The sequence below is a fragment of the Pan troglodytes genome, chromosome 11 (genome assembly GCF_028858775.2).
Source record: "Pan troglodytes isolate AG18354 chromosome 11, NHGRI_mPanTro3-v2.0_pri, whole genome shotgun sequence".
Taxonomy (NCBI): domain Eukaryota; kingdom Metazoa; phylum Chordata; class Mammalia; order Primates; family Hominidae; genus Pan; species Pan troglodytes.
The window spans coordinates 100,423,997-100,450,104 of NC_072409.2; the positions used below are offsets into that span (position 1 = coordinate 100,423,997).

The following is a 26,108-nucleotide window of genomic DNA, read 5'->3' on the forward strand; positions in this document are numbered from 1 at the left end:
TGTTGGCCAGGCTGGTCTCGAACTCCTGACCTCGTGATCTGCTAGCCCCAGCCTCTCAAAGCGCTGAGTGGGAATTACAGGCATGGGCCACTGCACCCAACCCTACCTATAATTCTTATTCAGTGTTTTGATTTATTTCCAAAAGCAGAAAGTGTAAGTGGAGAGAGTCTTCTTTGCACCAAAGAATTGACCAGTTATAACTGAATTTTAGACAAATTATGCCCTCTTAACTCCTCAGTAGGAAAAGAGCTCTCAGTCTTGAGTTCTTAAGCTTTGTTACCTGGGGAGCTTTATAAAAACACAGAATCCTGGTTCCCTGACTCAGAGCTATTGAATCAGGATTGGGGCAGGGCAACTTTGTAAGTTCTTAAAATTCTAGAAATAAAACCTGAGCTAATAATGTTCAGGGAGGAATTTTCAGTGTTCTCTGAGAACAACTTAAGGGTTACCTTAGATGAGTTTTAATAATACTTTTAATATGCTTCATTATGTTTCAGTTATTTAAAGAAATGTTTAAAAAACTAATAAAGAAATGGATACATTCGTAGAAGTGGAATTGCCATATAAAGGTTTTTTGTTTTGTTTTGTTTTTTTGAGACAGTCTTGCTCTGTCGCCCAGGCTGGAATGCAGTGGCATGAATTTCGGTTCACTGCAACCTCTGCCCGCTGAGTTCCAGCAATTCTCCTGCCTCAGTCTCCTATGTAGCTGGGATTATAGGTGTGCGCCACAAGCCTGGCTAATTTTTTGTGTTTTTAGTAGAGAAAGGGTTTCATCATGTTGGCCAGGCTGGTCATGAACTTCTAACCTCAAGTGATCCACTCACCTTGGCCTCCCAAAATGCTGGGATTACAGGCGTGAGCCACTGTGTCCAGCCCTATATAGAGATTTGCACATTCTACATTGCCAATACTCATTCATAATTATGTGCTTTCATAAAGTATCAGTTTATTGATACCAGCTTATTGATCATTGGTAGTCAATGTATGAATGATTCTCCACATGCTTATCAACACTGGGCATTATGTTTACAAATCATTGATGAAAAGGCAATTTTTAATTTTTTTAATCAATGAGATTGGATTATGCATGTTTTTGAATGCCTTCTTGTTTTTATCTTTAGTGATACAGTTAATGCTGAATTCTAAATAGTTGGGGGAGTTGGGGAAGGAGCCCATCTCCTCCTTTGGTCTTTCTCTTTCCTCCTTTTGCAGTTATGATCAGTACCAACTGCTGCCTCATGTTTACATTTTGTTTCTAATTTGTGTTCTTAACCTTTGTTCCATGCTAATACTTAAATCAATAATACTGATTCTCATTTGGGGCCATTCTCTCCAGGAGAATCATACTAGCAATTATCAAAGGGCATTAGAGTTTGCAGATGGTCAGTGGATTCCTTACCCTCTGTTGTAGTAAATCCTTTCTTACGGGAAATAAGAATAACTCCTAAAGGAGAACTGTTAGGTAACAGTCTCAGTTTAGAAATAACATGTGTCTGTATGAACGAAGAATTAGAAATAACATTGTGTTAGTTGCAGTGTAATCACATACTTTGTTCTCCATATTGCATCAAGAATATTAGCTTTATTTTTACAAATGACTTCATTTCTAAGAAGTTTTTTGTTTTTTTTAAGAGTTGTTCACTAGAGTTATAAACTAAGTTTGAAGATGTTACTCTTGAGTTGATTGTTGAAAAAACAAAGATCATATAGAGGTTATATCTATACTTGAACTCAACGTTACCATAGACTGGCATATTTTTGCCATCGAATTAAACTTTGAGTGCCTACTATTTGCTAAATAAGTTAATTAAATTTTTGTAATTCAGGCAGAAAAACAAGTAGAAACTGAGGAGGCAGGAGTAGTGACAACAGCAACAGCATCTGTTAATCTAAAAGTGAGTCCTAAAAGAGGACGACCTGCAGGTAGGATTACTGATGTTTAAATATCTGTTTGGCTTGTGATTAATATTCCAGTCCATTTAAAGTGTTGCTGCCTCAAATATTTTGGAATGAAGCAAATAGGCAATTGATTATGTGTAACATACAGATTTCAAAGGAGATAAACATGATTTGTGCTCTGTTTCAAAGTATTTAAATTTGAAATAAACTTTGCTTTATCTCTGTTATGTTTTCCCTAAATAGTGGTAAGAGAGGCTGTGGGGAGGTTAAAATTATCATGAATAATGGGTTTATTTTACCTTTCACTTAAGAGTTGTAAGATTTCAAAATGGAGTTAAAATCAGAGAATGAGAAATAGCATTTGATTAAAGTCATTAATATTTTAAATTTTTGCATTCTTTATTGATAGGGATTTTGATTTCTACAGTTTGCAGCTCTCTTCAGCATTGCCTATTTAAAAGTATTTTCTTAATTTGGCAAATTGGAAATATTTTGGAAAAATCTTTGTAAAACAAAACCAAAATTGAGTGAATTTTTTTTCTACTTTTTAATAGGATTCTTACTGAAAATGGGGGGTAAGATGAGTAATACCCAGAAAAGAAAAAAGATTTTTATTTATATATTTTGGAGTTTAATATTGCAGTGGATAAAATTAATAGTGCTAGGGAAACTCAGTGAATTTTGATATGAACTTCCAAAGATATGTAACTGCATAAGTAATATAATATGTATATGAATATTAAATATAAGTGCTGTTTCCTATTCTAAAGTTGAATTTTGTGACATTACTGTTAAAACGATAGTGAAAAATGTTTTAAGCCCTCTCAGTCATAATAAGGACAAATTGAGGATTACTCTGTTTACCTCTTTATAAATTTTTTGTTGTTGCTCATTTTAACCATGGTGGGGGAGGTATTATTTTTTCAATTTAGCAATAATTGTATCTGTAATAAGCTACTAATATTGTTAAATGGTATGTATCATTTCCAATATTTATATCTGAGATTTGTATCTTAAATAGAAACTAGTAGTTACTGATTTTTTTTCCATGTGTATATTAGCTACAGAAGTCAAGATTCCAAAACCAAGAGGCAGACCCAAAATGGTAAAACAGCCCTGTCCTTCAGAGAGTGACATGTGAGTTTATTTTTAATGTATAATTACGCAATAAATGAGACATTTGACTTTAAACAAGCACATATCTCTGCGATTTTATCAGTGTTCTCTTACAGGATGTTTGTTATTATTTTGATCTTTCTTAAAATTACAGGAAAAACTGGAAAAATTTTGTAAAGTAAAAATTGGTAAGGAATGGCTATTTATCATTTCATTAATTAAGACTCTTGGGTATATCAATTTATATAGATACTTAGATAATACAACATAAAATATATAATAGAGAAATTGGGCAAGATGGTATGTTTCAGGAATTTTAGAATATATTTGAAGTAATGTCACAAATTTTTTTTTTTTTTTTTTTTAAAGATGGGGTTTCACTCTGTCGCCCAGGCTGGAGTGCAGTGCTGCAGTCGCACACTGTAACCTCAAACTCCTGGGCTCAAGGAGCCTCTTCCCACTTTAGCCTCCCAAGTAGCTGGGACCACAGGTGTGTGCCACCACACCTGGCTAAGTTTTTTTGATGAGACTGGTCTCATCGTTCCCAGGCCGGTCTCAAACGATTCTCACACCTCATCCTTCCATAGTGCTGGAATTATAGGGGTGAGCCACGTGCCTAGCCTACAAATCTTTTTCTTATCTCCTCTAGAATAGGTGCTTTATTTAAAAATAGGGCTAAAATAATTTTTGTATGTAAATTTAATTTTTAAAGCATTTCAGAATAACTATTCAGTTATCCAGGAAATTGTGAGTGTTTTTTGGTTTTTTGCATTTTTCCCTTGCTGCCTTTTCTACTTGGATCCTTTTTACTTTGGCTTTTTTGGGGAATCTTTGCCAGAAGGAATAGAGAGTATATTTAGACAAAGGGGGAGAAAAACTTTTTGTGGCTATTGTGTTTGAAGATTTGAAAGGCTTAAGTGGGGTATGTCTGTTAAGCGTAGATTTACATTGTTTTGAATGAACTGATTATAGAAAATTCTAATTGTAGAACACTATTAGAGAATTGGTATGTTTCAACCAAAATATGTTTAAAGAGTTTCACTGCCAGTCTGTATTTACTTTCAAAAATAGTGGCACATAACAATATATTATATACTTGAAAATTACTAAGAGAGTAGACTTTAAGGGTTCTTACCACAAAATAAAAATATGTATGTGAGGTGGTATGGTAAATAGCTTGATTTAGCCATTCCACAGTGTATACGTACATCAAAACATTGTGTTGCACACCATAAACACATAGAATTTTACCTGTCAATTTTTAAAAATAGTGGCAGAAAAATACAACATACTTTAACTATTATAGTGAAATTAAGAAATTGGATACTTAACAGGTGAGTTGGCAGTCATTATTCCCTAGGAAATCTGAAATTCTGCTGGGAAAATACTGGGAGATCCCTCTGTTTTGGATATAATTAGTGTTCCCTAATTAGGTCCCAGTTTTCCCCCGGAGTATGCTTCCCACTCCGTTTGTCTTCATGGCTTTTGGCTGATTCCTCTGGAACTTCTCTACTTTTTCAGTATCATCCTTTGTTGCATCTGAAAAGGTCATTGGAAAATACTGCCCTCCTTATCAGCTGAGCAGCTTTCTCAGCCTACTTTCGGACCATAGTGATCTGAGGGCCCAGTGTACCTTTTTAGGAACTTATCCTTATCTCACTTACTTTCTCTTGATGGAGTCTGGTGTCACTTTTGGTAATGTAATACTTTTGTATGTGTGTTTAATTCTGGTCAGCTTCCTATGCAATTATTGTTAAGACTTTTCTCAGACATGCTCATCTTTTTATATTTAATAACAGATACTTTGAGTTTATAGGTTTTTGTGAGAAACCATCCCTCAGGAATCATTTGTCCATCTGAAGGATTAATGAAGTCCAATTTTAATTCTTAAGGATTGCAGCTATACCCTTTATTGGGTCTTTGACCCAGGCTATCACCCAATTTGAAAGTCCTACATCCTTACTTGAAAATAGGCTAATCTTTTTTGAACACATCTTTCTTGAACACTATCAAATTCACCTTGATAGTCATTTCACGCTACCAGTATTCTATTTTGAAACTTCTTCACCCAAAGCCACAAGTTCATTGAATATATTTTCTTATTTCTGCTACGGTCCAACAGTTTTACCCATTGTATAATAACGTATTAGGGTTTCCAGTCTCCCAGCCCTAAAGCAAGTGACTACATGTTTTAGGTTTTTGGTCCTGGTGTCAGTTTCTCTATTAGTGAGCTTTTTCCTGAGGCAATGGACAACCCTAAAATAGCAGTAGCCTTTACAACGTTTATTTCTTATTCATGCTGTACGTAGGCTGAGTGTGAGCTATAACTACTCTTGGCTGTGTATCTGGGCACACACTCAGTGGAGTGCAGAACTAAACTGTATAAGCTCTTTTTAAACTTCTGCTCTTCACCGTTAGAACACCATGTATCTCTTAGCGTCTACTTCTTTGTCACGGGTACTGATGTGACACAACAGTAGAATAGAGCCCAGAAGAGCTAAAAACCAACTCATAATCCTCAGAAATGTTTGTTAAAGCCCACTGAAGCTCTTAGGGTTGTGTTTGCATTAGTCTTTGCTTATATTAACATATATTAAAAGATTAAGAAATTTACAAATACAACTTTGCTAATATCCCTTACCTACTAAAAAGGGAAATTGTCACAAGTCTGTATTTCATGGAAGAACCACTGGGAAAAGACTCATGGGTAGCAAGCAGTGATAGTCATGTTTATGTAAATTGTTTTGGCACAAAGATTATTTCACACCTTGAAATAATCTTTTTTATGACCTTAGGATAAATTTTTAAAATAAATCCCTAAAGTCACTTTTTAAAGACCAGCTGCATGGTATCCCACTGTATGTTTTATAATTCTTAAGATCTATCCTATGTATGGATAGACGATTTTAAAAACATTGTCATCTATTCTTTTGTACATAATGCAAATATATTGGTTAGGATACATTGTTAGAAGCAGATTTGCTGGGTCAAATGGTATTTGTATTTTTAATAGCTATTTCCTTCCATACAGGTGTAACATTTTGGGAGAAGTAGTTGGCCAGTATTGTTTAAGAGACACAGAAATGTCTTTTTAAATGGGACTCTAGTCCCATTTTTAGGAAACTGATTATCAAAATATTTACATCAGTGGAAATCCTGAAGAAAGCAAATAGTTTCACTTGCATGCTTTTACTTTCATTTATTAAAAGTAAAGGATGGTTTTAATCCCAGAGAGGCTAAAGTTAAAAGGATAAAAACCATAGGACCATTAGAAAATAAGCATACCCAATGATAATTATATAATAAAAAGTTTCTAAAGGGGCAAAAGTAAATTTCTTCTCTTCCAACTTAATAGTTCTTAAGTGGTCAGGGAATCACTTGTCTGGAAAGAGGTTAATGGATTTGGAATTGAGATGTTGGGCTTGTTATTTGACCTTTTGCATCATCATTTTCTCATTTGTCAAATGGAAGGGGTTGAACTGAATGATAGGAAGTCTCTTCGAGCTCTCAAATTCATTGATTTAATTGAATAATTTGCGAAAATCTCAATGAAATTCTTTGGACAGTTAAAAGGTTACAGTTTTTAAACGGCTTATTCCAGCTTCAAGTGAAGTATTTATTTGTAAAAGAATTGCTTTAGAAGAATATATATCAACCATAAAAGTAATTACGTGGTTAGTATTTGCATTATTTGATTCTCCTAGAGCCTATTTCTGTAGTACCAACTTGCATAAATATGCAGCAGTAATTAGGATTATTGAGCAGTTTAGGTAGTTTCTCTTGTTTTAGTGGTGTCTGTGAAATTCAGTGGTGATGGGAATACTTAGGTGCTAGTCAGCACAGCACTGTCTGAAAACATGCTTAATTGGCTATATATTTATCATAGGCTTAAGTTGGGACCTTTTTACCCTGCAAAGAATATTTCTTTGAGTTCTAAAACGACCGTATTTGATTTCACTTCTGCAATTCCATTTGTCCCAGTGTGTCTACTTTTTAAACATAATTTATTCTTACAAATATGTAGAATTTAAGTTCCATAAGAGCCAGGGATCTGCCCATCTTCTATCTTCTAATTTATACCAAAAGGATGTTCTGTGACAGAATTCCTTTTATGATTGGATAGTGAAGACACTCTTTTTACTTTGTTTTAGATTTGCCTTTAAATTAAAAATTATAGCTTACTGATATCTAAAATACTATTCACTTGGCTGGGAGAATATAGTTGAATGACAAGTATACATTGTTATGTTCTCTAAAATAGCATTACTGAAGAGGACAAAAGTAAGAAAAAGGGGCAAGAGGAAAAACAACCTAAAAAGCAGCCTAAGAAGGATGAAGAGGGCCAGAAGGAAGAAGATAAGCCAAGAAAAGAGCCGGATAAAAAAGAGGGGAAGAAAGAAGTTGAATCAAAAAGGAAAAATTTAGCTAAAACAGGGGTTACTTCAACCTCCGATTCTGAAGAAGAAGGAGATGATCAAGAAGGTGAAAAGGTATAAAGTTTACATATATAAAATGGCTGTTCTATTCTTAGTTTATATATATATATTTTGTTTTTTCTTTGTTTTTTTTTTTTTGAGATGGAGTCTTGCTGTGTTGCTTAGGCTGGAGTGCAGTGGCACAATCTTGGTTCACTGCAACCTCTGCCTCCTGGATTCAAGTAATTCTCCAGCCTTAGCCTCCTGAGTAGCTGGAAGTACAGGCATGTGCCACCACTACCGGCTAATTTTTGTATTTTTAGTGGAGACAAGGTTTTGCAATCTTGGTCAGGCTGGTCTTGAACTCCTGATCTCAGGTGAACCTCCCACCTTGGCCTCCTAAAGTGCCGGGATTACAGGCACCACACCTGGCCATTTATGTATTTCTTAATCTGCCTAGTTTAAGAGCTTTTAATATTTTGGAGGAAGTCTATAAATATCAGTGGCAGTTAAAATGAATTTGTTTACCTTTTTGAATAGACTTGAATTAGCTGTATTACAAAGCATATTGAAAACGTTCTCTAAATTTATCTATTTTACAATTATGATCTGGAAATTAAGTAAACAGTACCTTTCCAATAACCCCATTAAAAGGTAGATGAAATAGGCTGTGGCCAGTGAAGACAAATGTTAAAAGAGGTGGATTTATATAGAGATTTTTGTTATTTACCCCCAAGAAGTTCTTAACACTCTTCAGGCCTATTGTACATTTTATCAGTGGTATGTAACTTTATTTGGACGCCATAGTTGTTGGGAACCTCATTAAAGCTGTGTATCCTTTTCTGTAGAAAAATAAAATTTTGTGTATAGCCTTAGAGATTTACAGATTCAGGTCATGCAAATCTTTTGTTTACTTTCATCTGATTTTTGGCTCATTTCTTAATCTTTTAGAAACCAAACATTTTAAATTGGATAGGTCATGTAGTGTGCTTGTCAGTACTCAAGTCAAATCACTCTGTAGAGAGGCAAACAGACTGACATACTATATTTTATCCAAAGGACATCACTCCTATAGCAGGGCATAAAACAAGATGATTATTTCACGGTCATTAATCAGAGTTAAACTTGCAGAGATAGGTGTAATTCAAAGACTATTTTTAGGTTGCTAATTTGAGTATTCATCCCTTTTTTAAAAACTAGCTGCTGCTTTTCCCCCAAGATTATAATTCCATAAGCACTAGTCACTGACTTTATAGTTAAATAAAACCATCCTAATTCTCAAAACAGAAGAGAAAAGGTGGGAGGAACTTTCAGACTGCTCACAGAAGGAATATGCTGAAAGGCCAACATGAGAAAGAAGCAGCAGATCGAAAACGCAAGCAAGAGGAACAAATGGAAACTGAGCAGTAAGTATTTTTTTTTTCTAAATTTTGGGTTCTTTATTAAAGGCTAGCATGGAATTTTTAAATAATAGACTTTCATTTTCCAGACTTTATGAAGCCTTTTGAAGAAGTGACTTTTCCCATGTGTTAGAAAAATCTTCAATATATGATGATGATCTTATTTCAGGCTTCATTCTCTTCTGAGAGGATGAAATTGACTGAGGCAGTCACTCTGTGAATTATTTTTGAATTTAAACGAAGTGCAGATAGGATTTAATTGATACTGGCTTTGCAAGACGTGTACTCATCCTCTACCATTTGTTTGTATAATATAATACATATAGATAGAGGGGCGATAATATACTGGTAGACAAAGAATGCAGGAAATACCCTTATTCATCACACCACCAAGCAGGCCTCACCCTAAAGACCAGCAAAAGTAACAAAAGCACATTTGGAAACCCAGGAAGCCAGTAAAAGTAAATCTAAAGGCTGACAGGGTGTACATTATTATATATGTGCAATATAAATCAAATTCAAAGCTGTTTTCTCTTAAATTTTGATACTTAGAGACAGTACTTGCCATGGGGAATTTCTTTCCCCTTACTATATAATTTTATTACTAGAAGGAAAAGTAATAGCAATGATAGTAATGAACAGACTTCGTGTCTTTATTACATTTGCTTTCCTAGTTACCTTTAGACTGTCACTTCTGAGTTCTTTCTCTGACATGCTTTTCTTTCCTCGTGAAGCGTCTTACATTCTGACTAAATTTTGTGGTTTTTTTTGTTGTTTTAGTGAGGTGATTTTTAAAACATGCTCTAGGTCAATAAGACAAAGTTAATGATGAGCAGTAAAACAATTCTTGAATAATTTTGTACTTTTTTTCTTTATATAATATATCCGTAAGCCAAAGTCTTTCTTGACAAATACAGCGTTTTACTCTGCTTTCTTAGTTTGGAGGATATACAAGTAGTTTTAGCTCCTTGAGGGAGTAATTTAAATAACTTATCTAAAGCTCAAAAATATTATTCCCTCTAATGTTAGACTTTAAGCACTTCTGTAAATATTTAAGTTATTCTTTGTCACCTATCATTTTCTATTCTATCTTTTCACTGAAAAGCTGTTGGACTGTTTGTTGCTTTTGACTTTATTGTGATCTCAAAATTAAGATACAAAATTAGTTGTTACTAGTATATGTAGCCCAACCCTTCTTTAGTATCTTAAAGTTATCTTTATGTATTTCAGTTTCTTTTGAATGTCCTCCAATGTAACTTTCTCAAATTCTAATATTTGTGTTTTCTTTCCTTCTCCTGTTATTACAAAACTTTGTACTTGGACAGTTTTGCTCTGTAAAGCATTTCAGATGCAGCTTGTGTGAAATGCATTATGCAAAATAAAGTTTATTGTATTGTATTCCCAGCCAAACAACATGTAATCTACAGTAATAAAAAATATATCTCATTTTGGGCTCAAAGCATTAATCCAGTTACTGAAAAGAGAATACAAGTGGAGCAAACAAGAGATGAAGATCTTGAGACAGACTCATTGGACTGAATTTCCCCCTTCCCCCCATTGATGGAAGAATGTTCCAGATTCTAAATTGAGGACTTCATTATTAATGGCATTACTGTGTTATGATTAACAAATTTCCTGTAAGGTACACACTACATACTAAGGTCGGCCATCATTCTTGTTTTTTTTTTTTTTTTTTAACCAAGCTTAAAATGAAGCTTTGTGTTTGAAAGTAATAACAAGCTCAGACGAAGATGGTGGTTGTACATTATTCATCTAGAAAATATAAAAATTCATTTTGTTTTGAAGCTAGTTATTAAACTGGAATAGCAGTTATATCCCTGAGAATGGGGCCCTTCTCTTGACATTCCTTTGTTGTTTAATTCTTTAGACTCTTAATAAATGTTTTTTTAATCCTGAGAGATTAAACAGTAGTAGACTTGTTAAGAATGAAACTGTAACCAAAATTTTAAAATAAAGTTTTTTTAAAAAAAAAAACCTGATTTTTAGATATTTTTTGTTCTTGTCTATTTGAATTGGTTCATAATATGGCCTGAACTCTAAGCCAAGGTACTAGAAATTAAGATTTCAATTTTAAGTGGTTATTTTTGTGATTGACAATAAAATGGTACCTTTTGTGAAACATTAGTGAATGTTACTGGACGTCATTCAAGTTTGATGAATTGGCCAAAATTTTAAAAACAGTGTTATCTTAAGTCTATTTAACTTTAAAGCTAACTTCAGAACTCATTAATCTACTTGTTACATGCACAATGATTAAATTGGTCTATTTTAACATGCAGCTTTAAAAAAGAATGGATGTAGAAGCCATTAAATATTTATAGGTATCATCTTCCCATTGTGGCCTATTTGTCCAGTGACCCTGAAATTGGTCTTCTAGCAACACACTATTTGTGATGTCACCGAAAAGTCAGATATGATTTAATTTAGCATGTTAATTAGAGTTTTGCTTATATTTATGCTATGGAACTGCACCATTCTAACAGCTACAGTCAGTTCCTTTGCAGTCTAGGCTATTGACTTATTTTAAGGAAAACATTTTTAGCTTTTACATAGGGATTGTGGGCATTTAGTCACAAAATTCCAATGTTTTGAAATATTTTTGTTAACATTTGATAGGCAGAATAAAGATGAAGGAAAGAAGCCAGAAGTTAAGAAAGTGGAGAAGAAGCGAGGTTAGTTATTTCACTTTCTAAGATACATAAAATTATACATGGAAAGGAAGTTATATAGACATAACTTTTCATGTATTGGTTTTGGAATAATTTTATACTCATATCCTACAAATAGAATTTTTCAAATCCCTAATGGGCTTTATATAAATTGCATTGTATTTTAAGCATAATCAAGTGAACTTGCTTGAGTTGTTTATGTTTAATGCTCATTAATTATTTGATGGTGTCAAATTTTAGTACACTTGCTGAAAGCTGGATGCTTTCCCATTTCAGACAAATCCCTTGGTTAAACATAAGGAAAAGCAGGTGTTTGGGGACTGGAGAGCAGAGGAGTTATCATATGCAGACTATTTATTTTAGGAAAAATGCAGCCAAGTGGTGGTTTTGTGCTTTTACACTGCATGTTGCTTTTCTCAACCACTAAAAATGGCAATAAGTACTTATTCTTAGTTAAGCTATTGTGCATATCTTTGAGCTTCTTAGTAAAGATTACTAAGAACATTTTTTTTTAAGTCCACTAATTCATTATACTTAGCCTGTATACAGAAATACTGGTTTTGGAAAAACTGTTCACTGTTTTTCACATATTTTAATTTGTAGAAACATCAATGGATTCTCGACTTCAAAGGATACATGCTGAGATTAAAAATTCACTCAAAATTGATAATCTTGTAAGTGTTTAACTTCATTTAATACTTCAGTACTGCATTTATAGCTTCATCTTTTATTTTCTCACATGATCTTATGAGTATGTAAATTTAAGGGATAATTACTGGTCATTTTGCACTACCTTTTTTTTTTTTTGAAACGATCTTTAGAAACAGATTGTTTAAGTGTTAAGATAATTAATAGCTATGAAATTACTGTTTTGTCATGAAGGATGTGAACAGATGCATTGAGGCCTTGGATGAACTTGCTTCACTTCAGGTCACAATGCAACAAGCTCAGAAACACACAGAGATGATTACTACACTGAAAAAAGTAAGTGATTTCAAGTCATGTGGATTCTTTGAATTTTGTCATTACTTCATTTAAAAATTGTTTAAAAAATCAATTAGGAAAACAATTATGATGAATGTATATTGTTTTCTCAGATACGGCGATTCAAAGTTAGTCAGGTTATCATGGAAAAGTCTACAATGTTGTATAACAAGTTTAAGAACATGTTCTTGGTTGGTGAAGGAGATTCCGTGATCACACAAGTGCTGAATAAATCTCTTGCTGAACAAAGACAGCATGAGGAAGCGAATAAAACCAAAGATCAAGGGAAGAAAGGGCCAAACAAAAAGCTAGAGAAGGAACAAACAGGTATGTGGTAAAAAGCCAACAATTTCACACCAGTTTTTAAACCATTTGCCAGGACTGCTTTTAAAAATGGCTTTCATACATAGTTTCACTGTGTATACGCCACAGAAAAAGTATACAAAGGCAAAATGGTGAAAATCTGATGGGCCTATTGAAGGACTAGAGCAGTGTGCATTGAGAACAAAAAATCATGTCAGTTTATATTTGACTTCTAAGGCAGAAACCATTGCTCATGAGGCAGATGACTCTGGATAAACAATTTTTAAAAACCCATCCATCACAATGCCTCCTAATCCCTAGAGTACCCACTTCCTGGTTGCTCAGCTGCTTCTGATGTTTTCTTCTCACCTAAAAAGTAAAATAGCGTACAGTAGCCTTTTAAATTAAAACACAGCCTCATAGGTGGAGACTACACCTGCCATTACTTGATACAGGTATTCTGATGATGCTGCTGAGTTACCCTGAACAGACTTCACAGTATTAATGCCATGTCCTTTTTTTTTTTTTTTTTTTAATAATATGGAGTTTCGCTCTTGTTGTCCAGGCTGGAGTGCAGTGGCGTGATCTCGGCTCACCACAACCTCCACCTTCTGGGTTCAAGCGATTCTCCTGCCTCAACCTCCAGAGTAGCTGGGATTACAGGCATACGCCACCACACCTAGCTAATTTTGTATTTTTAGTAGGGACGGGGTTTCTCCATGTTGGTCAGGCTGGTCTTGAACTCCCGACCTAGGGTAATCCACCTGCCTTGGCTTCCCAAAGTGCTGGGATTACAGGCATGAGCCACCGCGCCTGGTGATAAAGTCTTACAAAGCACTTAGATGTGTAGCATATATGTAAAGCACTCAACCTTAGCTTCTACTTTTTTCACTAACTTTAGCAGTAGTTAAATCCTGCTAGTACTTATTACTAACAGTAGTTATTTTCTTTTCATTTGTATTAGGAAAAATTTATAACGTATACAAATAGAAATAACTTCTCATGTCCTTGTCATCCAGCTTTGGTAGTTCAGTTTATGATCATTGTGCTTTTGTAGCCCATAAGCTTTCTCTATGCCCCTCTTGAAAGTTGTTTTACAAAAAATCCCTGACATACCATTTCACTCATAAACATTTCAGAATGTATGAAAGACTCTTAAAACAGAATCATAGTACCATTATCAGCTCCTCCAGTCTTGTTATTAAACATCTTAGTGGCAGCTGCTTAAGGTAAAAGCTGGCATTTCAAAAGCAGTCGGTTGGTTTTTTGTTTTTGTTGCTTTATTGGGGAATGACATGGGTCCCCTTAGAGAATTATTAATACGACTTACAGGAAAACCCCCTTTATTAGGCACAAAAGTATCAATTAGGAAATACTCCTTAGCACTTTGTTCTAAAATAGTAAATTTTAAAATTTGATTCACATTGCTTTTCCGTAGTAGAATAAATGAATACGCTAAGAATTACAACACCCTGTCGTCTTCCTGGTAATAGTAACAACCAGAACAATCAGATTAATAATCCACTTCCTGTACCCATAGTTAACCTGCTTTTTATGGTGCCTTAGCTACCCAAAGCCTCTGGTGGTCATCTGCTCCCCTTTTTGACAAAGCATCAAAACCCAATTCTAACATTCAAGAGAGGGCTGTATTACAATGTAATTTCAAATAAAAGACATTAAGTAGTAGAAACACGATGGCCATGTTGTATTTTGATTCTGGATCTTTAGTGGATACCTTCAATTATTATTTTGTAAGCTTTAACAAAGTTTTTCCATTGGATTCCTTCGCAAGGGTCAAAGACTCTAAATGGAGGATCTGATGCTCAAGATGGTAATCAGCCACAACATAACGGGGAGAGCAATGAAGACAGCAAAGACAACCATGAAGCCAGCACGAAGAAAAAGTGAGGAATAGGTTTTAATGGGTCTTGTGTGTTTTTTATTATTCAGGTTTTTAATCACAGTTCTGTTCCAAGGTTATCTTACTATAATAAGCAGTTATCTTTTGATCACCCAATTCCTGAATTCAGTAAGCAAGTTACAATTCAAAAAGGAAGAAGAGTAAAAACCTTTTATTGACAGTGACTTTGCCACTGAATTCAAGGGAATGGAACTAGCTGGGAACCCAGTTAAAAAGAAAATATTTGCTCCTGGACTACTTTTACTGAGATACTGTTAGTAATGACTTGCATTCACACTTTCTTGAATTGTGAAAGGATAATTGTAAAAAGTTAGATGGAGAATCACAGTTTTTTTTGTTGTTGTTGTTTTTTCTTTGAGACAGAGTTTCACTCTTGTTGCTCAGGCTGGAGTACAATGGCACGATCGTGCTCACTGCAACCTCCACTTCCTGGGTTCAAGCGATTCTCCTGCCTCAGCCTCCCAAGTAGCTGGGATTACAGGCACCTGCCACCGCGCCCATCTAATTTTTTGTATTTTTAGTAGAGATGAGGTTTCACCATGTTGGCCAGCCCGGCCTCGAACTCCTGACCTCAGGTGATCCACCCACTTTGGCTTCCCAAAGTGTTGGGATTACAGGTGTGAGCCAACACGCCCAGCCATCACAGGCTATTTTTTAATACCCACCCTAAAATAGGCTATGGAGCCATAGTTGAAGTCTTGGTTTGTTCCACTGTGTATCTGAAGGAGTTAGATAGAAGCATCCCTTCTAATTCTGAAATTGAGGGAAATCTTGTTGTCTATGTGTGTATCAACCTCTCTTTTTATTAAGATTTTGAAATATGTTGGTATCACAGATATAAAACATTCTCATGTTCTTTAAAGAGAATTCACTTTTATGCTAGAAATGATGGAAAGGGCTTGGTCCATGACACTTTGCTGAGTTATTTTGCTTCATCTGCATATTACTTTGGGAAGAAGATACAACATGGTAAAATAACAGTTTTGAAGAAGAAAAAAATAATGACTGTTCTAATAACAAGTCAAGTTTTTCTTTTGTTTGGTTGGTTTCAATCTTTTCATGGGTTTTAAAATATAATGCAGACTTAATGTCTTTTTTTCCTTCATCAGGAGAAAATCCTAATTCCAGTTGTACCTTTCCCCCTTTTCTTCAGGCCATCCAGTGAAGAGAGAGAGACTGAAATATCTCTGAAGGATTCTACACTAGATAACTAGGTTGACATACCTGGAATATAGAGAACACTTGAGAAGTTTGTAATGGTTTTCATTTGAAATAGACTGCTGAAAGTTTTAAATTTTTATAAGCATAGGTTTGATGTTGAAAACTTGTTTTGAGGGAGAAAATCCCTTTATCTTTGTTTTAAAGTAAAGTAAACATTATTGCTAAGTGTACTTGTGCAGTATTAACAGCTACATTATACAGTAAATGTGGGATAAAATCCATTTAGAAAATGTTAAACTGCTTTTCCAGACATGGTTGTAGCATATTTTCAATTAGTGTGTGTATGTTAATGTGTAATTGATAGTAGAACAAAGTTACATTTTTAAAACTGCTACTTGTATAAACCTTGCCTCTTTTCCCAAATACTGTGGGTTTTGTGCATAGTTTTTACAAACCTTGGATTTACCAGACTGTCTTTTCACTGTTTGTGGGTTTTGTAGAAGTTACACATTTTTATGGTAGATAAAATGTTACTTCTATACAAGTACTCACTCCCTTTTTATCAAAAGGTAATTTTAATCTCACAGTCTACATTGTGCTACATTATCCAGCTTCTTTGGAACAATGTGTGCTCTGTATGGTTTTTTTTGGTATGACAACTAATTAAGCAACTGACATTGAACTGAGAATTCTACAAACTATAAAACATTAATTTTTGAAGGTAATTTAGTTTTGTGGCTGGGCATTCAGTGAAGTCTTAGGACTTCTTTGCAGATAACTGACTGGGTATATATAGGAATGAATCTGGCTTTAGGGTTAAATCATTTAAGGTCCTTTTATAGGCAGGCACTAGTAACTAAAACTGAAAACTAAGTAAGTTTATTTTTGAGGAATGTTGTTAAAAATGTCTTTAGGAAGTCACTAAATAGTACTTAATTGGAAGAAAAAATCATGATGCTTATACAATAAATATGAATAAATGTTATATAAGGAAACTCACCTATTTGAAATCATGGCTATATTATTTTTATTTTCTAGATTCCAAAAATACAAACACTAGTTGTTCCAGCATTGTACTTTGATAAGTCTGTACATTGACGTGTATGGACTAAATCCAGGGTAAAATCAATGTTACAAAATTTAAGGGTATGTTAACTAAAGGATAGCATTTCTAAGATACTTTGAATATTAGGGTCATTTGGCACTTCTCAGCAAGTAGGATACTTCTCATGTTTTGAAATTATATGAATATGGAAAAAAATGGCTTAAGACCAGCGTCTCTGTATGACATTGTATGGTTGACCCTCTGAGATAACTGTTTTCATCTACAGAATTGCATTTTTGCTTTTAAAGAGGTCTTATAATGGAACTAGGAATCACCGTTTTGAGAGAACCTGCACATATACCAGTCATTATCTGTTTGGTCCTTATACAGTTTTAACTTAGATTTATTCTAGTTAAGCCATAAGTTCAACGTGTAAACTTGTTTTGATTAAAGAATTTTTCTATCAAACTCTGCTAGTAAATTACTTTCTTGCTATTTACAAGAGTAAGTGATGGAATTCTGGGTTTGCTGCCAAGGAAATAATTTCTTAGTTAACTGGTCACAGAGGTGTTGTTTTGGGAAACGGGGTAACTAAACAAACAGTAAGCTCAAGATGATAAAAAATAAAGGTAATATTTATCTTTTGTTCACCCTCCCTTTCTTCCCATGACCCACCAGATCTATAGTTTTACAAAGAAGCCACAGAATATTCAAATTCTAGAGATAGAGCATCATTCTCATAATTTATGTCAGCTTGTACAGGCTGACCTTGCTCTAACTAGTTGATGTATGTTCGCTTCAAGCATAATTGCTGTTTCTTTAATCATAACTCTCAAGAAATGTGCTTGGTGTCATAGGCTGATTTACAGATAACTTCTCAGAACTCTTGATAATTATTCATAAGACTTAAGAACTTTCAGGATCATTGAAATTGTTCATTGGCTCAATTTGTGTGTGTGGTCAAAACTCCACAGCTTGACAAGGCACCAAGAGGTAATTTTGAGATAGATAACCCCCACCCCACCCCTCCAAAAAGTACGTGTAATATGTATGTTTTAACACCTCTTTTGGGCTGGTATGTGTGTGTATGTACGTATGTGTTTTGATTACTGGATAAAAGAGTCATACATCAGCCGGGCGCAGTGGCACGTGCCTGTAATCCCAGCTACTCGGGAGGCTGAGGCAGGAGAATTGCTTGAACCCGGGAGGGAGAGGTTGCAGTGAGCTGAGATTGCCCCACTGCACTCCAGCCTGGGAGACAGAGCAAGACTCCATCTCAAAAAGAAAAAAAAAAAAAAAAAAGAGTCATACCATGACCAAGCAGAACTGACTATTGAAGGTTTTCTTAGCTGCTTGGAGAAACTGCAGATACATCTATCTGAATCTGAGAACTGATTGGGATTTGGTATGTGAACAACTGGAGAGAACCATACACTTTATAATTAATATTATATCCAGTGATTTCAAATAATATGATAGATTTTGCTGATACAGTACTGCTGTCTGTGTTCCTACTCACACACTTACCTGGTTACAGATGGTAGGTCAAGATGAGGTCTGCATCTAATCCTGTATAAGAGCAGAGATTTTTCATAGGGTGCTGTGAGGGCTTTGCTAACTTTATTTTGTCCGATTGGCCAGAAAAAGGATGCTCTAATGGAAATAGCAAACCCGTATCATTAAACTCTTTAGAAACAAAGAAACTGGTTTAATAGGCAGAAATGTGTTTATGTTTGTGTCATGTAATTCTGCAACACAATGTTAGAGATGACTGACCTTTCTCCTAGTAAAACTAGAATGTCTAATTGTCCTTAAATGGTACTGAGGCCTGAAGAATGTTTAAAGAAATAGCTATTGCTTCTCTAGTGACTTCTGTGCATGTGTATCCACTATTATATAAAAGTCAAATTCAACTACCAAGCAGTTTGACATGTTCATGACAACATTTTCAGTTGCCTATCTTCATTAGGTAATGTGTTACATGTAATTTGACAGGCGTGTTACATTTGATTGAAATAAGCATAAAGAAAAGCTGCCTCGAAAAAAGAGAAAAGCTGTCTTAAATCAGGGGTTTTATAGCTCCAGAAATATACAAAGTTAGGAATTTCTTTTGACTTGAACTTGGTGGGATACCTGTATAACTGATACATAACACACGGGCAAACTGTGGGAGTAACCTGGTTGATTAACTTTTCTCCTCAGTTTCACCAGGGGAACAACAATAGGTACCTGAGTCTTTGATGAAAAAGTTAACTTTAAGAACTAGCAGAACAACATTCTCAAATAATTAATAAAGAATCCCAGTAGCAGAAATGTTTTAACTGGCATGTTTTTTCTTTGTCCGCTAAAATGAACTGACACCACACATGGAATAATGCATTATGACAATAATTAACTTTTTGAAGTTTGGTGTTTTGAGAGTATGAAATGAATGAATAAGATAAAATATCCTTGCATATGCATGTAAGACCTATAAGGAACGCAGTATTGAAAATAAAGGAATCAAAATTTTTACCCATGGAATTTTAGGGTTGGGTAAATCATTCATTTATCTTAAATCTATGGTTTGCTGGCAGTTATCAATCTGCTCAATTTTAGCATTGTTGTATACAAGAAAGTAAAAATTTAGGTATAACATAAGCCAGCCTCTTAAGTTCTCTATACTGATTATCTGTGTACTGACTGAATCAGTGAATGAGAACACTAGACATACCAGAAACTCGTGCTTGTCATCTCCAAGCCAATGGACTTAACTGTTTGTGGCATTTAAATCCATAAAACATACTTCACTGTCAAACACATAGGCTTATAGGTTTCGTCAGTTTTCCATGTATAAGATAAATGTCTGTTCTTAGCCATCCAGATAGTCAAATTTAAATACAACCTAGGAGAAAGTGGAATTTATTTATTTTAAATGATGCATTTGAAATCTATAGTATTCCTAAAAGTTTTCTAAACAGTATTAAATTTTCTACCCATAAAGGTTCCCAGAAAATATTTGAATAAATCTATCTGATGGTCTAGACCTGAAAATAAAGAAAGTTTATTTTGCTGGGTGCTGTGGTTCATGCCTGTAATCCCAGCACTCTGGGAGGCCAAGGCGGATGGATCACTTGAGGTCAGGAGTTCGAGACTATTCTGTGCAACATAGTGAAACCCTGTATCTACAAGAAATAAAAAAATTAGCCCGCCATGGTGGCCTGTGCCACCATGTCTCAGCTACTCGGTAGGCTGAGGTGGGAGGATCACCTGAGCCTAGGGAGGTCAGGGCTCCAGTGAGCCAAGATCACGCCACTGTACTCCAGCCTGGGTGACACAGTAAGACCCTATGTCAAAAAATAAGTTTAAAAAGTTTTTTTTTTTTTTTTTTTCTCAGAATAAGATGAGAGTAACTAGAATTACTATAGTAAGGGGACCAGAAGAATGGAAGACCTGGGCCAGGAAAACTTATTTTTTTTCTTTTTGCTTATATAATTTTGGTATATATCCAATAGTATCATTACCGGAGAATAAGTGAGCCAGAGCTAGCAATCAATAGGATCTTGATTTTTCCATGTCCCCACAGTCATACGAAATCTGCTATTTTTTAAATCATAGTATTAAATTGACATATTTTAAACTCGTAACATTCATAAAGCTTTTGTCAAGAAATAAAGCTTCAAGTTAATGTTATTTCTGGAGTTATGAGTATATACTCAAGATCTTTTTAAATTCATTATTCACATTGTCTTATTAACATGTCTTGTATGCCTAGTTTCCTTCAAAACAAAACCTAACATTACTAAACAGCACACTAAGATTAAATTCCCCCAAAGCAGCCGGGCGCGGTGGCTCACGCCTGTGATCCCAACATTTTGGGAGGCTTAGGCGGGTGGATCGCCTGAGGTTAGGAGTTTGAGACCAGCCTGGCCAACATGGTGAAACCCCGTCTCTACTAAAAATACAAAAATTAGCCAGGCATGGTGCCAGGTGCCTGTAATCCCAGCTACTCAGGAGGCTGTGGCAGGAGAATCACTTGAATCCGGGAGGCGGAGGCTGCAGTGAGCTGAGATTGCGCCATTGTATTCCAGCCTGGGCAACAAGAGCGAGATTTTGTCTCAAAAAATAAATAATCCCAAAGCTATTAATTTTGTCTTATTTGTAAATAATTCATTCTCCCTAATTTCCATTACAGTTATTTGAAGGATCTTTACCTTGGAAGCCTCATGGTAGAAGGTGTAGCTCTCACATTCTTCAAAGAATTTTCAAAACACTTCCACTACTTGATGTATCATTAATAATTCTATCTTTAGCAAAAAACTCTGACAGAGAATGAATAGGGAAGGCATGGATTGGGAGAAAGAATATGTGTGTCTGACAAAGGATTTAAAGTCAGAATATATAAAGTACTACAACTCAACTCAAAATGGGTAAAAAGCACTAAATTAAATACTATCTGGAATAAATATAAAATTAAACTATGTTATAAACATTTAAATACTATCATTATAAGAAAATCTGTGATTTGGACTTTTTTTTGATAGCTTCAGAGGACTGTTGAAAGTGGATCCTGTTCCTCAGTGGCGTTTCTTAGAAATAAGGTAACCATCCAAGAGAACAGTGATTTCATGAGGGGGTACTTTTGTGAGTGTAGCTATTCTTAATTAAAGGTTCCAGGATCAACATAAGGATAAGCAAGGAATTCCCCCAGTTTGTTGCCTTCTGAATCATAGTGCAGCATTCGGAAGCAAACATCGCAAAAGAAGCATGGGTCCTCTGGTGCAAAACTGTCATTGTTCGTCACCCATCTGCAGTTTTTAAAAAAAGAAGTACATCATTACAATCAAATTTGCCATACTTAACATGCTTTATGACCTGTAGCAATATGTAAATATAACATTCTATTTCCTTATCAGTCTGTTATTAATGCATAATAATCCCTTAATTTTGTATACATAGATACAAATACATCACCACCAATACTCTCTCTACAAAGTGAAAGGGCATCTAACATTAAGAAACACTGGAGAATGCTGTTTCTCTGTAATACTTACCCTTAAAGGAAGAATATAAATCTATTTGAAAGCATCACACATTTGCCACGACATACCTATCCTCCAAGTACGAATATAGTCATTTTCTTCTAACAGACCATCTTGAAAAACCATGGCAAAATTAGATGCTACAAATCTGATAGACTTTTGCTTAATATACCTTCTTAACTGATAAATGAGTACTGGTTAATTTGAAAACTATATAACTCTTTTTACCTAGAACTCAAGATTATGTTATAAAGTATATACAAATAGCAATATGGGCAACATTATTCAACCAAAATGTTGAATGGCATGAAGATGCTATTGTATGGTATGTTTGAATTCTGCATCTCATGGAATGTTTGCTTTTAACATTATTTTCACTTTATCATGTTTTCCTATTGATCTTTCAGAAAAGAATATTGTGGTGGGGTGGCGAAAACAAACTGAAGATACAAGTTGAGTATCCTTTATCTGAAATGCTTGGGACCAGAAAGAAGTATTTCAAATTGCAGATTTTTTTCAGATTTTTAAATATATTATGCATATATTTGCCGGTTGAGCATCCCACTGAGAATTTGAAATCCAAAATGCTCCAATGATCATTTGAGCATCAGATGTTGCCAAACACTTTCAGGTTTTGGATTTCTGATTCTTGAAATTTGGAACGCTCAACCTGTACTAAATTTCCTTTCCTCTGAGTGGCTTTCAGATTTTTTTAATATGTTTTTTATAGTTACTGCTGTGTTGTCCAGGCTGGTCTCCAGGCCTCAAGCGATCCTCCCACCTCAGCCTCCAAAAGCAACAAATTTTTTTTTTACTGACCCACAGTAAGAAATGCCTTATAATCTAAACATGTAGAATCACATAAAGTAAAAATTTTACAAAACTATATTTTAACTTCATGTGATGTGCTGTGGTTTTATTGATGAAGCTGATTATGTAAACTATGTGGACAAGAGGCAGAAAGAACATGGCTCTCGAGCATTTTGGATTAAACAAGGTTTTCTTTGGTTAGACTTCCCAAATCCCTTTATGGTAATGTGCACTGTGACCCTCTAACAGGGAGTTATTGTACAGAGCTTTTCTTGAATGTATTCTATCAGAGAATTCTTTGCTTTGCTTAACACTAGTAACTTTTATTTTTATTCACCTAGCTGTATACATTTTATAAGCCTGAAATTTGACCTATCCCTGGACTTGTGTACATATAATATTTCCTTACTATTTAAGAATGCTAGTTTTAACTCACTAAATTGATTTTCTGGCACTTCCCTACTAGATGATACTTCATATTTATAACCTAAAGTACAAATATTCTTAGATCCAAAGTGGAAAACAAAATACCAAAAGTCAAAACTACCATTTCTCAGAGAAAAAAAAAATACATTATCACTCACCTAGCTGTATACATTTTACAAACAAAACATTTTCTGGTCCATAGCCAATGCTTCTTGATAAGGAGGGGATACAATGTCCTATCCAAGCAGTCATCATGATGCACAAGCCTTTTGTTCGTGGGAAAATAAAGATATTAAGGTGACAAATATTAAGTGACAAATTTTTATGAGCTATTAAATATATCTGTACCTGAGTATTAGGAAAATAGGTATTTTCAATTTTTGCTTACAAGATGTTGCTGAATTACTTGTTATGCCATGTTTGACCAAATTCTGTTCCACAAAATACTTTCTCCAAGAGCATTTTGGATTAAACAAGGTTTTCTTTCCTTAGGCTTCTCAAATCCCTTTATGGTAATGTACACTGTGATCCCCCCTTAAGAGGGAGTTATTATGTAGAACATTTCTTGAATGTATTCTACCAGAGAATCCTTGCTTTGCTTAACACTAGTACCTTTTATTTGTATTTATTTGAAATGGGGTCTTACTCTGTTACCCAGGCTGGAGTATGGTGGCATGATCTTGGCTTACTGTAGCCTCAAACTCCTGTGCTCAAGCAGTCCTCCCACCTCAGCCTCTCCAGTGGTTGGGACTACAAGCATGCACCACCACACCCAGATAATTTTTTAAGTTTTTGTAGAGACACGGTCTCACTATGTTGTCCAGGCTGGTCTCAAACTCCTGGTCTCAAGCGATCCTCCCACCTCAGCCTCCCAAGGTGCTGGGATTACAGCTGTGAGCCACGACACCTGGCTAACATTTAGTACCTTGTAATGAAACATAATTTGGGCAAAGCTACTCAGTGATATTTTACCTAGATTAACTGGTTGTTACAATGTACCTCTTGTTTTTTTAATGTCTCCTTTATTAACATCTAAATCTGACTCCTGGCATAATATGAATTGGTAGAATCTTAGTTTTAAGTATCAGAATTATGAAACCTTTAAGAAGTTTCATAATTTTTATTAAAAAAGAAATGGAAGTCAATCTCTACTCTGCCGCTAATCAGCTCCATGGCTTTGGGTAAATCCTTTAAATGATGACAGACTTCAGATTCTTCTGAAAGATGAAAGGACTACACAAAATTGTTCTAAAGGTCTCTAACAATTCTAAAATTTGATTTTTTTAAAATTAAAACTTTCACCATCAGAAAATAATTAACCTTTTGATAGTTGGTATTATGGAATGGCAATGAATGATTAAATCCACCTGTAAGATAAAAATGACTTCTATAAATTGCCTTTTAAAAAGCCCTACATTGCATACTCTTAATAAATGTAAACTGTTTAAAAAAATAAAAGGGTAGATGTGGTGGCTCACGCCTGCAATCCCAGCACTTTGGGAGGCCAAGGCAGGAGGATCGCTAGAGCTCAGGAGTTCAAGACCAGCCAGGGAAACAAAGTGAGACCCTGTCTCTACAAAAAATAGAAAAATTGGCCAGGCATGGTGGCATATGCCTATAATCTCAGCTATGGGAAAGACTGAGGGAAGAGGACTACTTGAGCCCAGGAGGTTGAGGCTGCATTGAGCCATGATTTTGCCACTGCACTCCAACCTGAGCAACAGAGTGACATCCCCTCTCAAGAAAAAAAAAAAGTGTAAATTGTTTTTCTTTGACACTCAAACAAATCATGTTTCTTTTGTTGATCACTGTATCAAGAAGTTACCATGAGTCTAATGGTCATGTTTTTATCCTTCAGCCTTGGAATCACGTTGTTTATAGAAATAGGCCTACACTATAAGAAATGTACGGAAAAGGCCAGGCGCAGTGGCTCTTGCCTGTAATCCCAGCACTTTGGGAGGCCGACATGGGCGGATCACCTGAGGTCAGAAGTTCGACACCAGCCTGGCCAACATGGTGAAACCCCGTCTCTACTAAAAATACAAAAATTAGGCCTGGCATGGTGGCTCACGCCTGTAATCCCAGCACTTTGGGAGGCTGAGGTGGGCGGATCACCTAAGGTCGGGAGTTCGAGACCAGCCTGACCAACATGGTGAAACCCTGTCTCTACTAAAAATACAAAATTAGCCGGGCGTGGTGGCGCATGCCTGTAATCCCAGCTACTCAGGAGGTTGAGGCAGAAGAATTGCCTGAACCTGGGAGGCAGAGGTTGTGGTGAGCCAAGATCACGCCACTGCACTCCAGCCTGGACAACAAGAGCGAAACTCGGTCTCAAAAAAAAAAAAAAAAAAAAATACAAAAATTAGCCGGACAAGGTGGCACGTGCCTGTAATCCCAGCTACTTGGGAGGCTAAGGCATGAGAATTGCTTCAACCTAGGAGACAGAGGTTGCGGTGAGCTGAGATCATGCCACTGCATTCCAGCCTAGGCAACAGAGCGAAACTCCGTCTCAAAAAAAAAAAGAAAAATATACGAAAAATAAGACCATCAGAGAGAATAGGGGATTGCCTTCCATCTTATGTTTATTACAAGGCCAGCACATTTTCCCACATTTGAAAGGAAGAGCAGGCAGAACAGCTTATATAATTTTTTTTTTCTTTTGATACAGTCTTGCTCTGTCACCCAGGATGGAGTGCAATGGCACGATCTTGGCTCATTGCAACCTCTGCTTCCCGGGTTCAAGTGATTCTCGTGCCTCACTCTCCCAAGTAGCTGGGACTACAGACGCCCATCACCACACCTGGCTAATTTTTGTATTTTTAGTAGAGACAGGATTTCACCATGTTGGCCAGGCCGGTCTTGAACTCCTGACTGCAAGTAATCTGGCCACCTTGGCCTCCCAAAGTGCTGGGATTAC

The 26,108-nt window shown here is 35.5% G+C and overlaps 2 protein-coding genes across 21 annotated transcripts in view; one reads left to right on the plus strand and one right to left on the minus strand.

The window, feature by feature from the left end:
- The window catches only part of PSIP1 (PC4 and SFRS1 interacting protein 1), a 47,936-nt gene extending 30,534 nt beyond the window's left edge, over nucleotides 1–17,402 (plus strand). For 2 of the 10 annotated variants that reach the window (XM_009456331.5, XM_016960640.4), the window contains exons 7-16: nucleotides 1,827–1,923; nucleotides 2,961–3,036; nucleotides 7,277–7,505; nucleotides 8,718–8,836; nucleotides 11,468–11,523; nucleotides 12,124–12,194; nucleotides 12,403–12,504; nucleotides 12,618–12,831; nucleotides 14,600–14,711; nucleotides 15,882–17,402. In XM_009456331.5, the coding sequence (XP_009454606.1) occupies nucleotides 1,827–1,923; nucleotides 2,961–3,036; nucleotides 7,277–7,505; nucleotides 8,718–8,836; nucleotides 11,468–11,523; nucleotides 12,124–12,194; nucleotides 12,403–12,504; nucleotides 12,618–12,831; nucleotides 14,600–14,711; nucleotides 15,882–15,942 (1,137 nt within the window). In that variant the 3' untranslated portion in view covers nucleotides 15,943–17,402. Of the gene's footprint in view, nucleotides 1–1,826; nucleotides 1,924–2,960; nucleotides 3,037–7,276; nucleotides 7,506–8,717; nucleotides 8,837–8,919; nucleotides 11,524–12,123; nucleotides 12,195–12,402; nucleotides 12,505–12,617; nucleotides 12,832–14,599; nucleotides 14,712–15,881 lie in introns of those variants that run through there. The other 8 variants (XM_054658714.2, XM_016960644.3, XM_016960645.4 and 5 more) reach the window with 5 other exon arrangements.
- A 1,216-nt stretch (nucleotides 17,403–18,618) lies between these two features.
- The window catches only part of SNAPC3 (small nuclear RNA activating complex polypeptide 3), a 40,224-nt gene continuing 32,734 nt past the window's right edge, over nucleotides 18,619–26,108 (minus strand). For 4 of the 11 annotated variants that reach the window (XR_010148975.1, XR_010148977.1, XM_528547.9 and 1 more), the window contains 2 exons: nucleotides 23,350–23,457; nucleotides 19,820–21,721 (listed from right to left, as the gene is read on the minus strand). Coding sequence is in view for 2 of the 11 variants with exons in the window: in XM_528547.9 (XP_528547.1) it covers nucleotides 21,574–21,721; nucleotides 23,350–23,457 (256 nt within the window). In the remaining 9 variants the exon portion in view is untranslated. Of the gene's footprint in view, nucleotides 21,722–23,349; nucleotides 23,458–26,108 lie in introns of all 11 variants that reach the window. The other 7 variants (XR_010148973.1, XR_010148978.1, XR_010148974.1 and 4 more) reach the window with 5 other exon arrangements.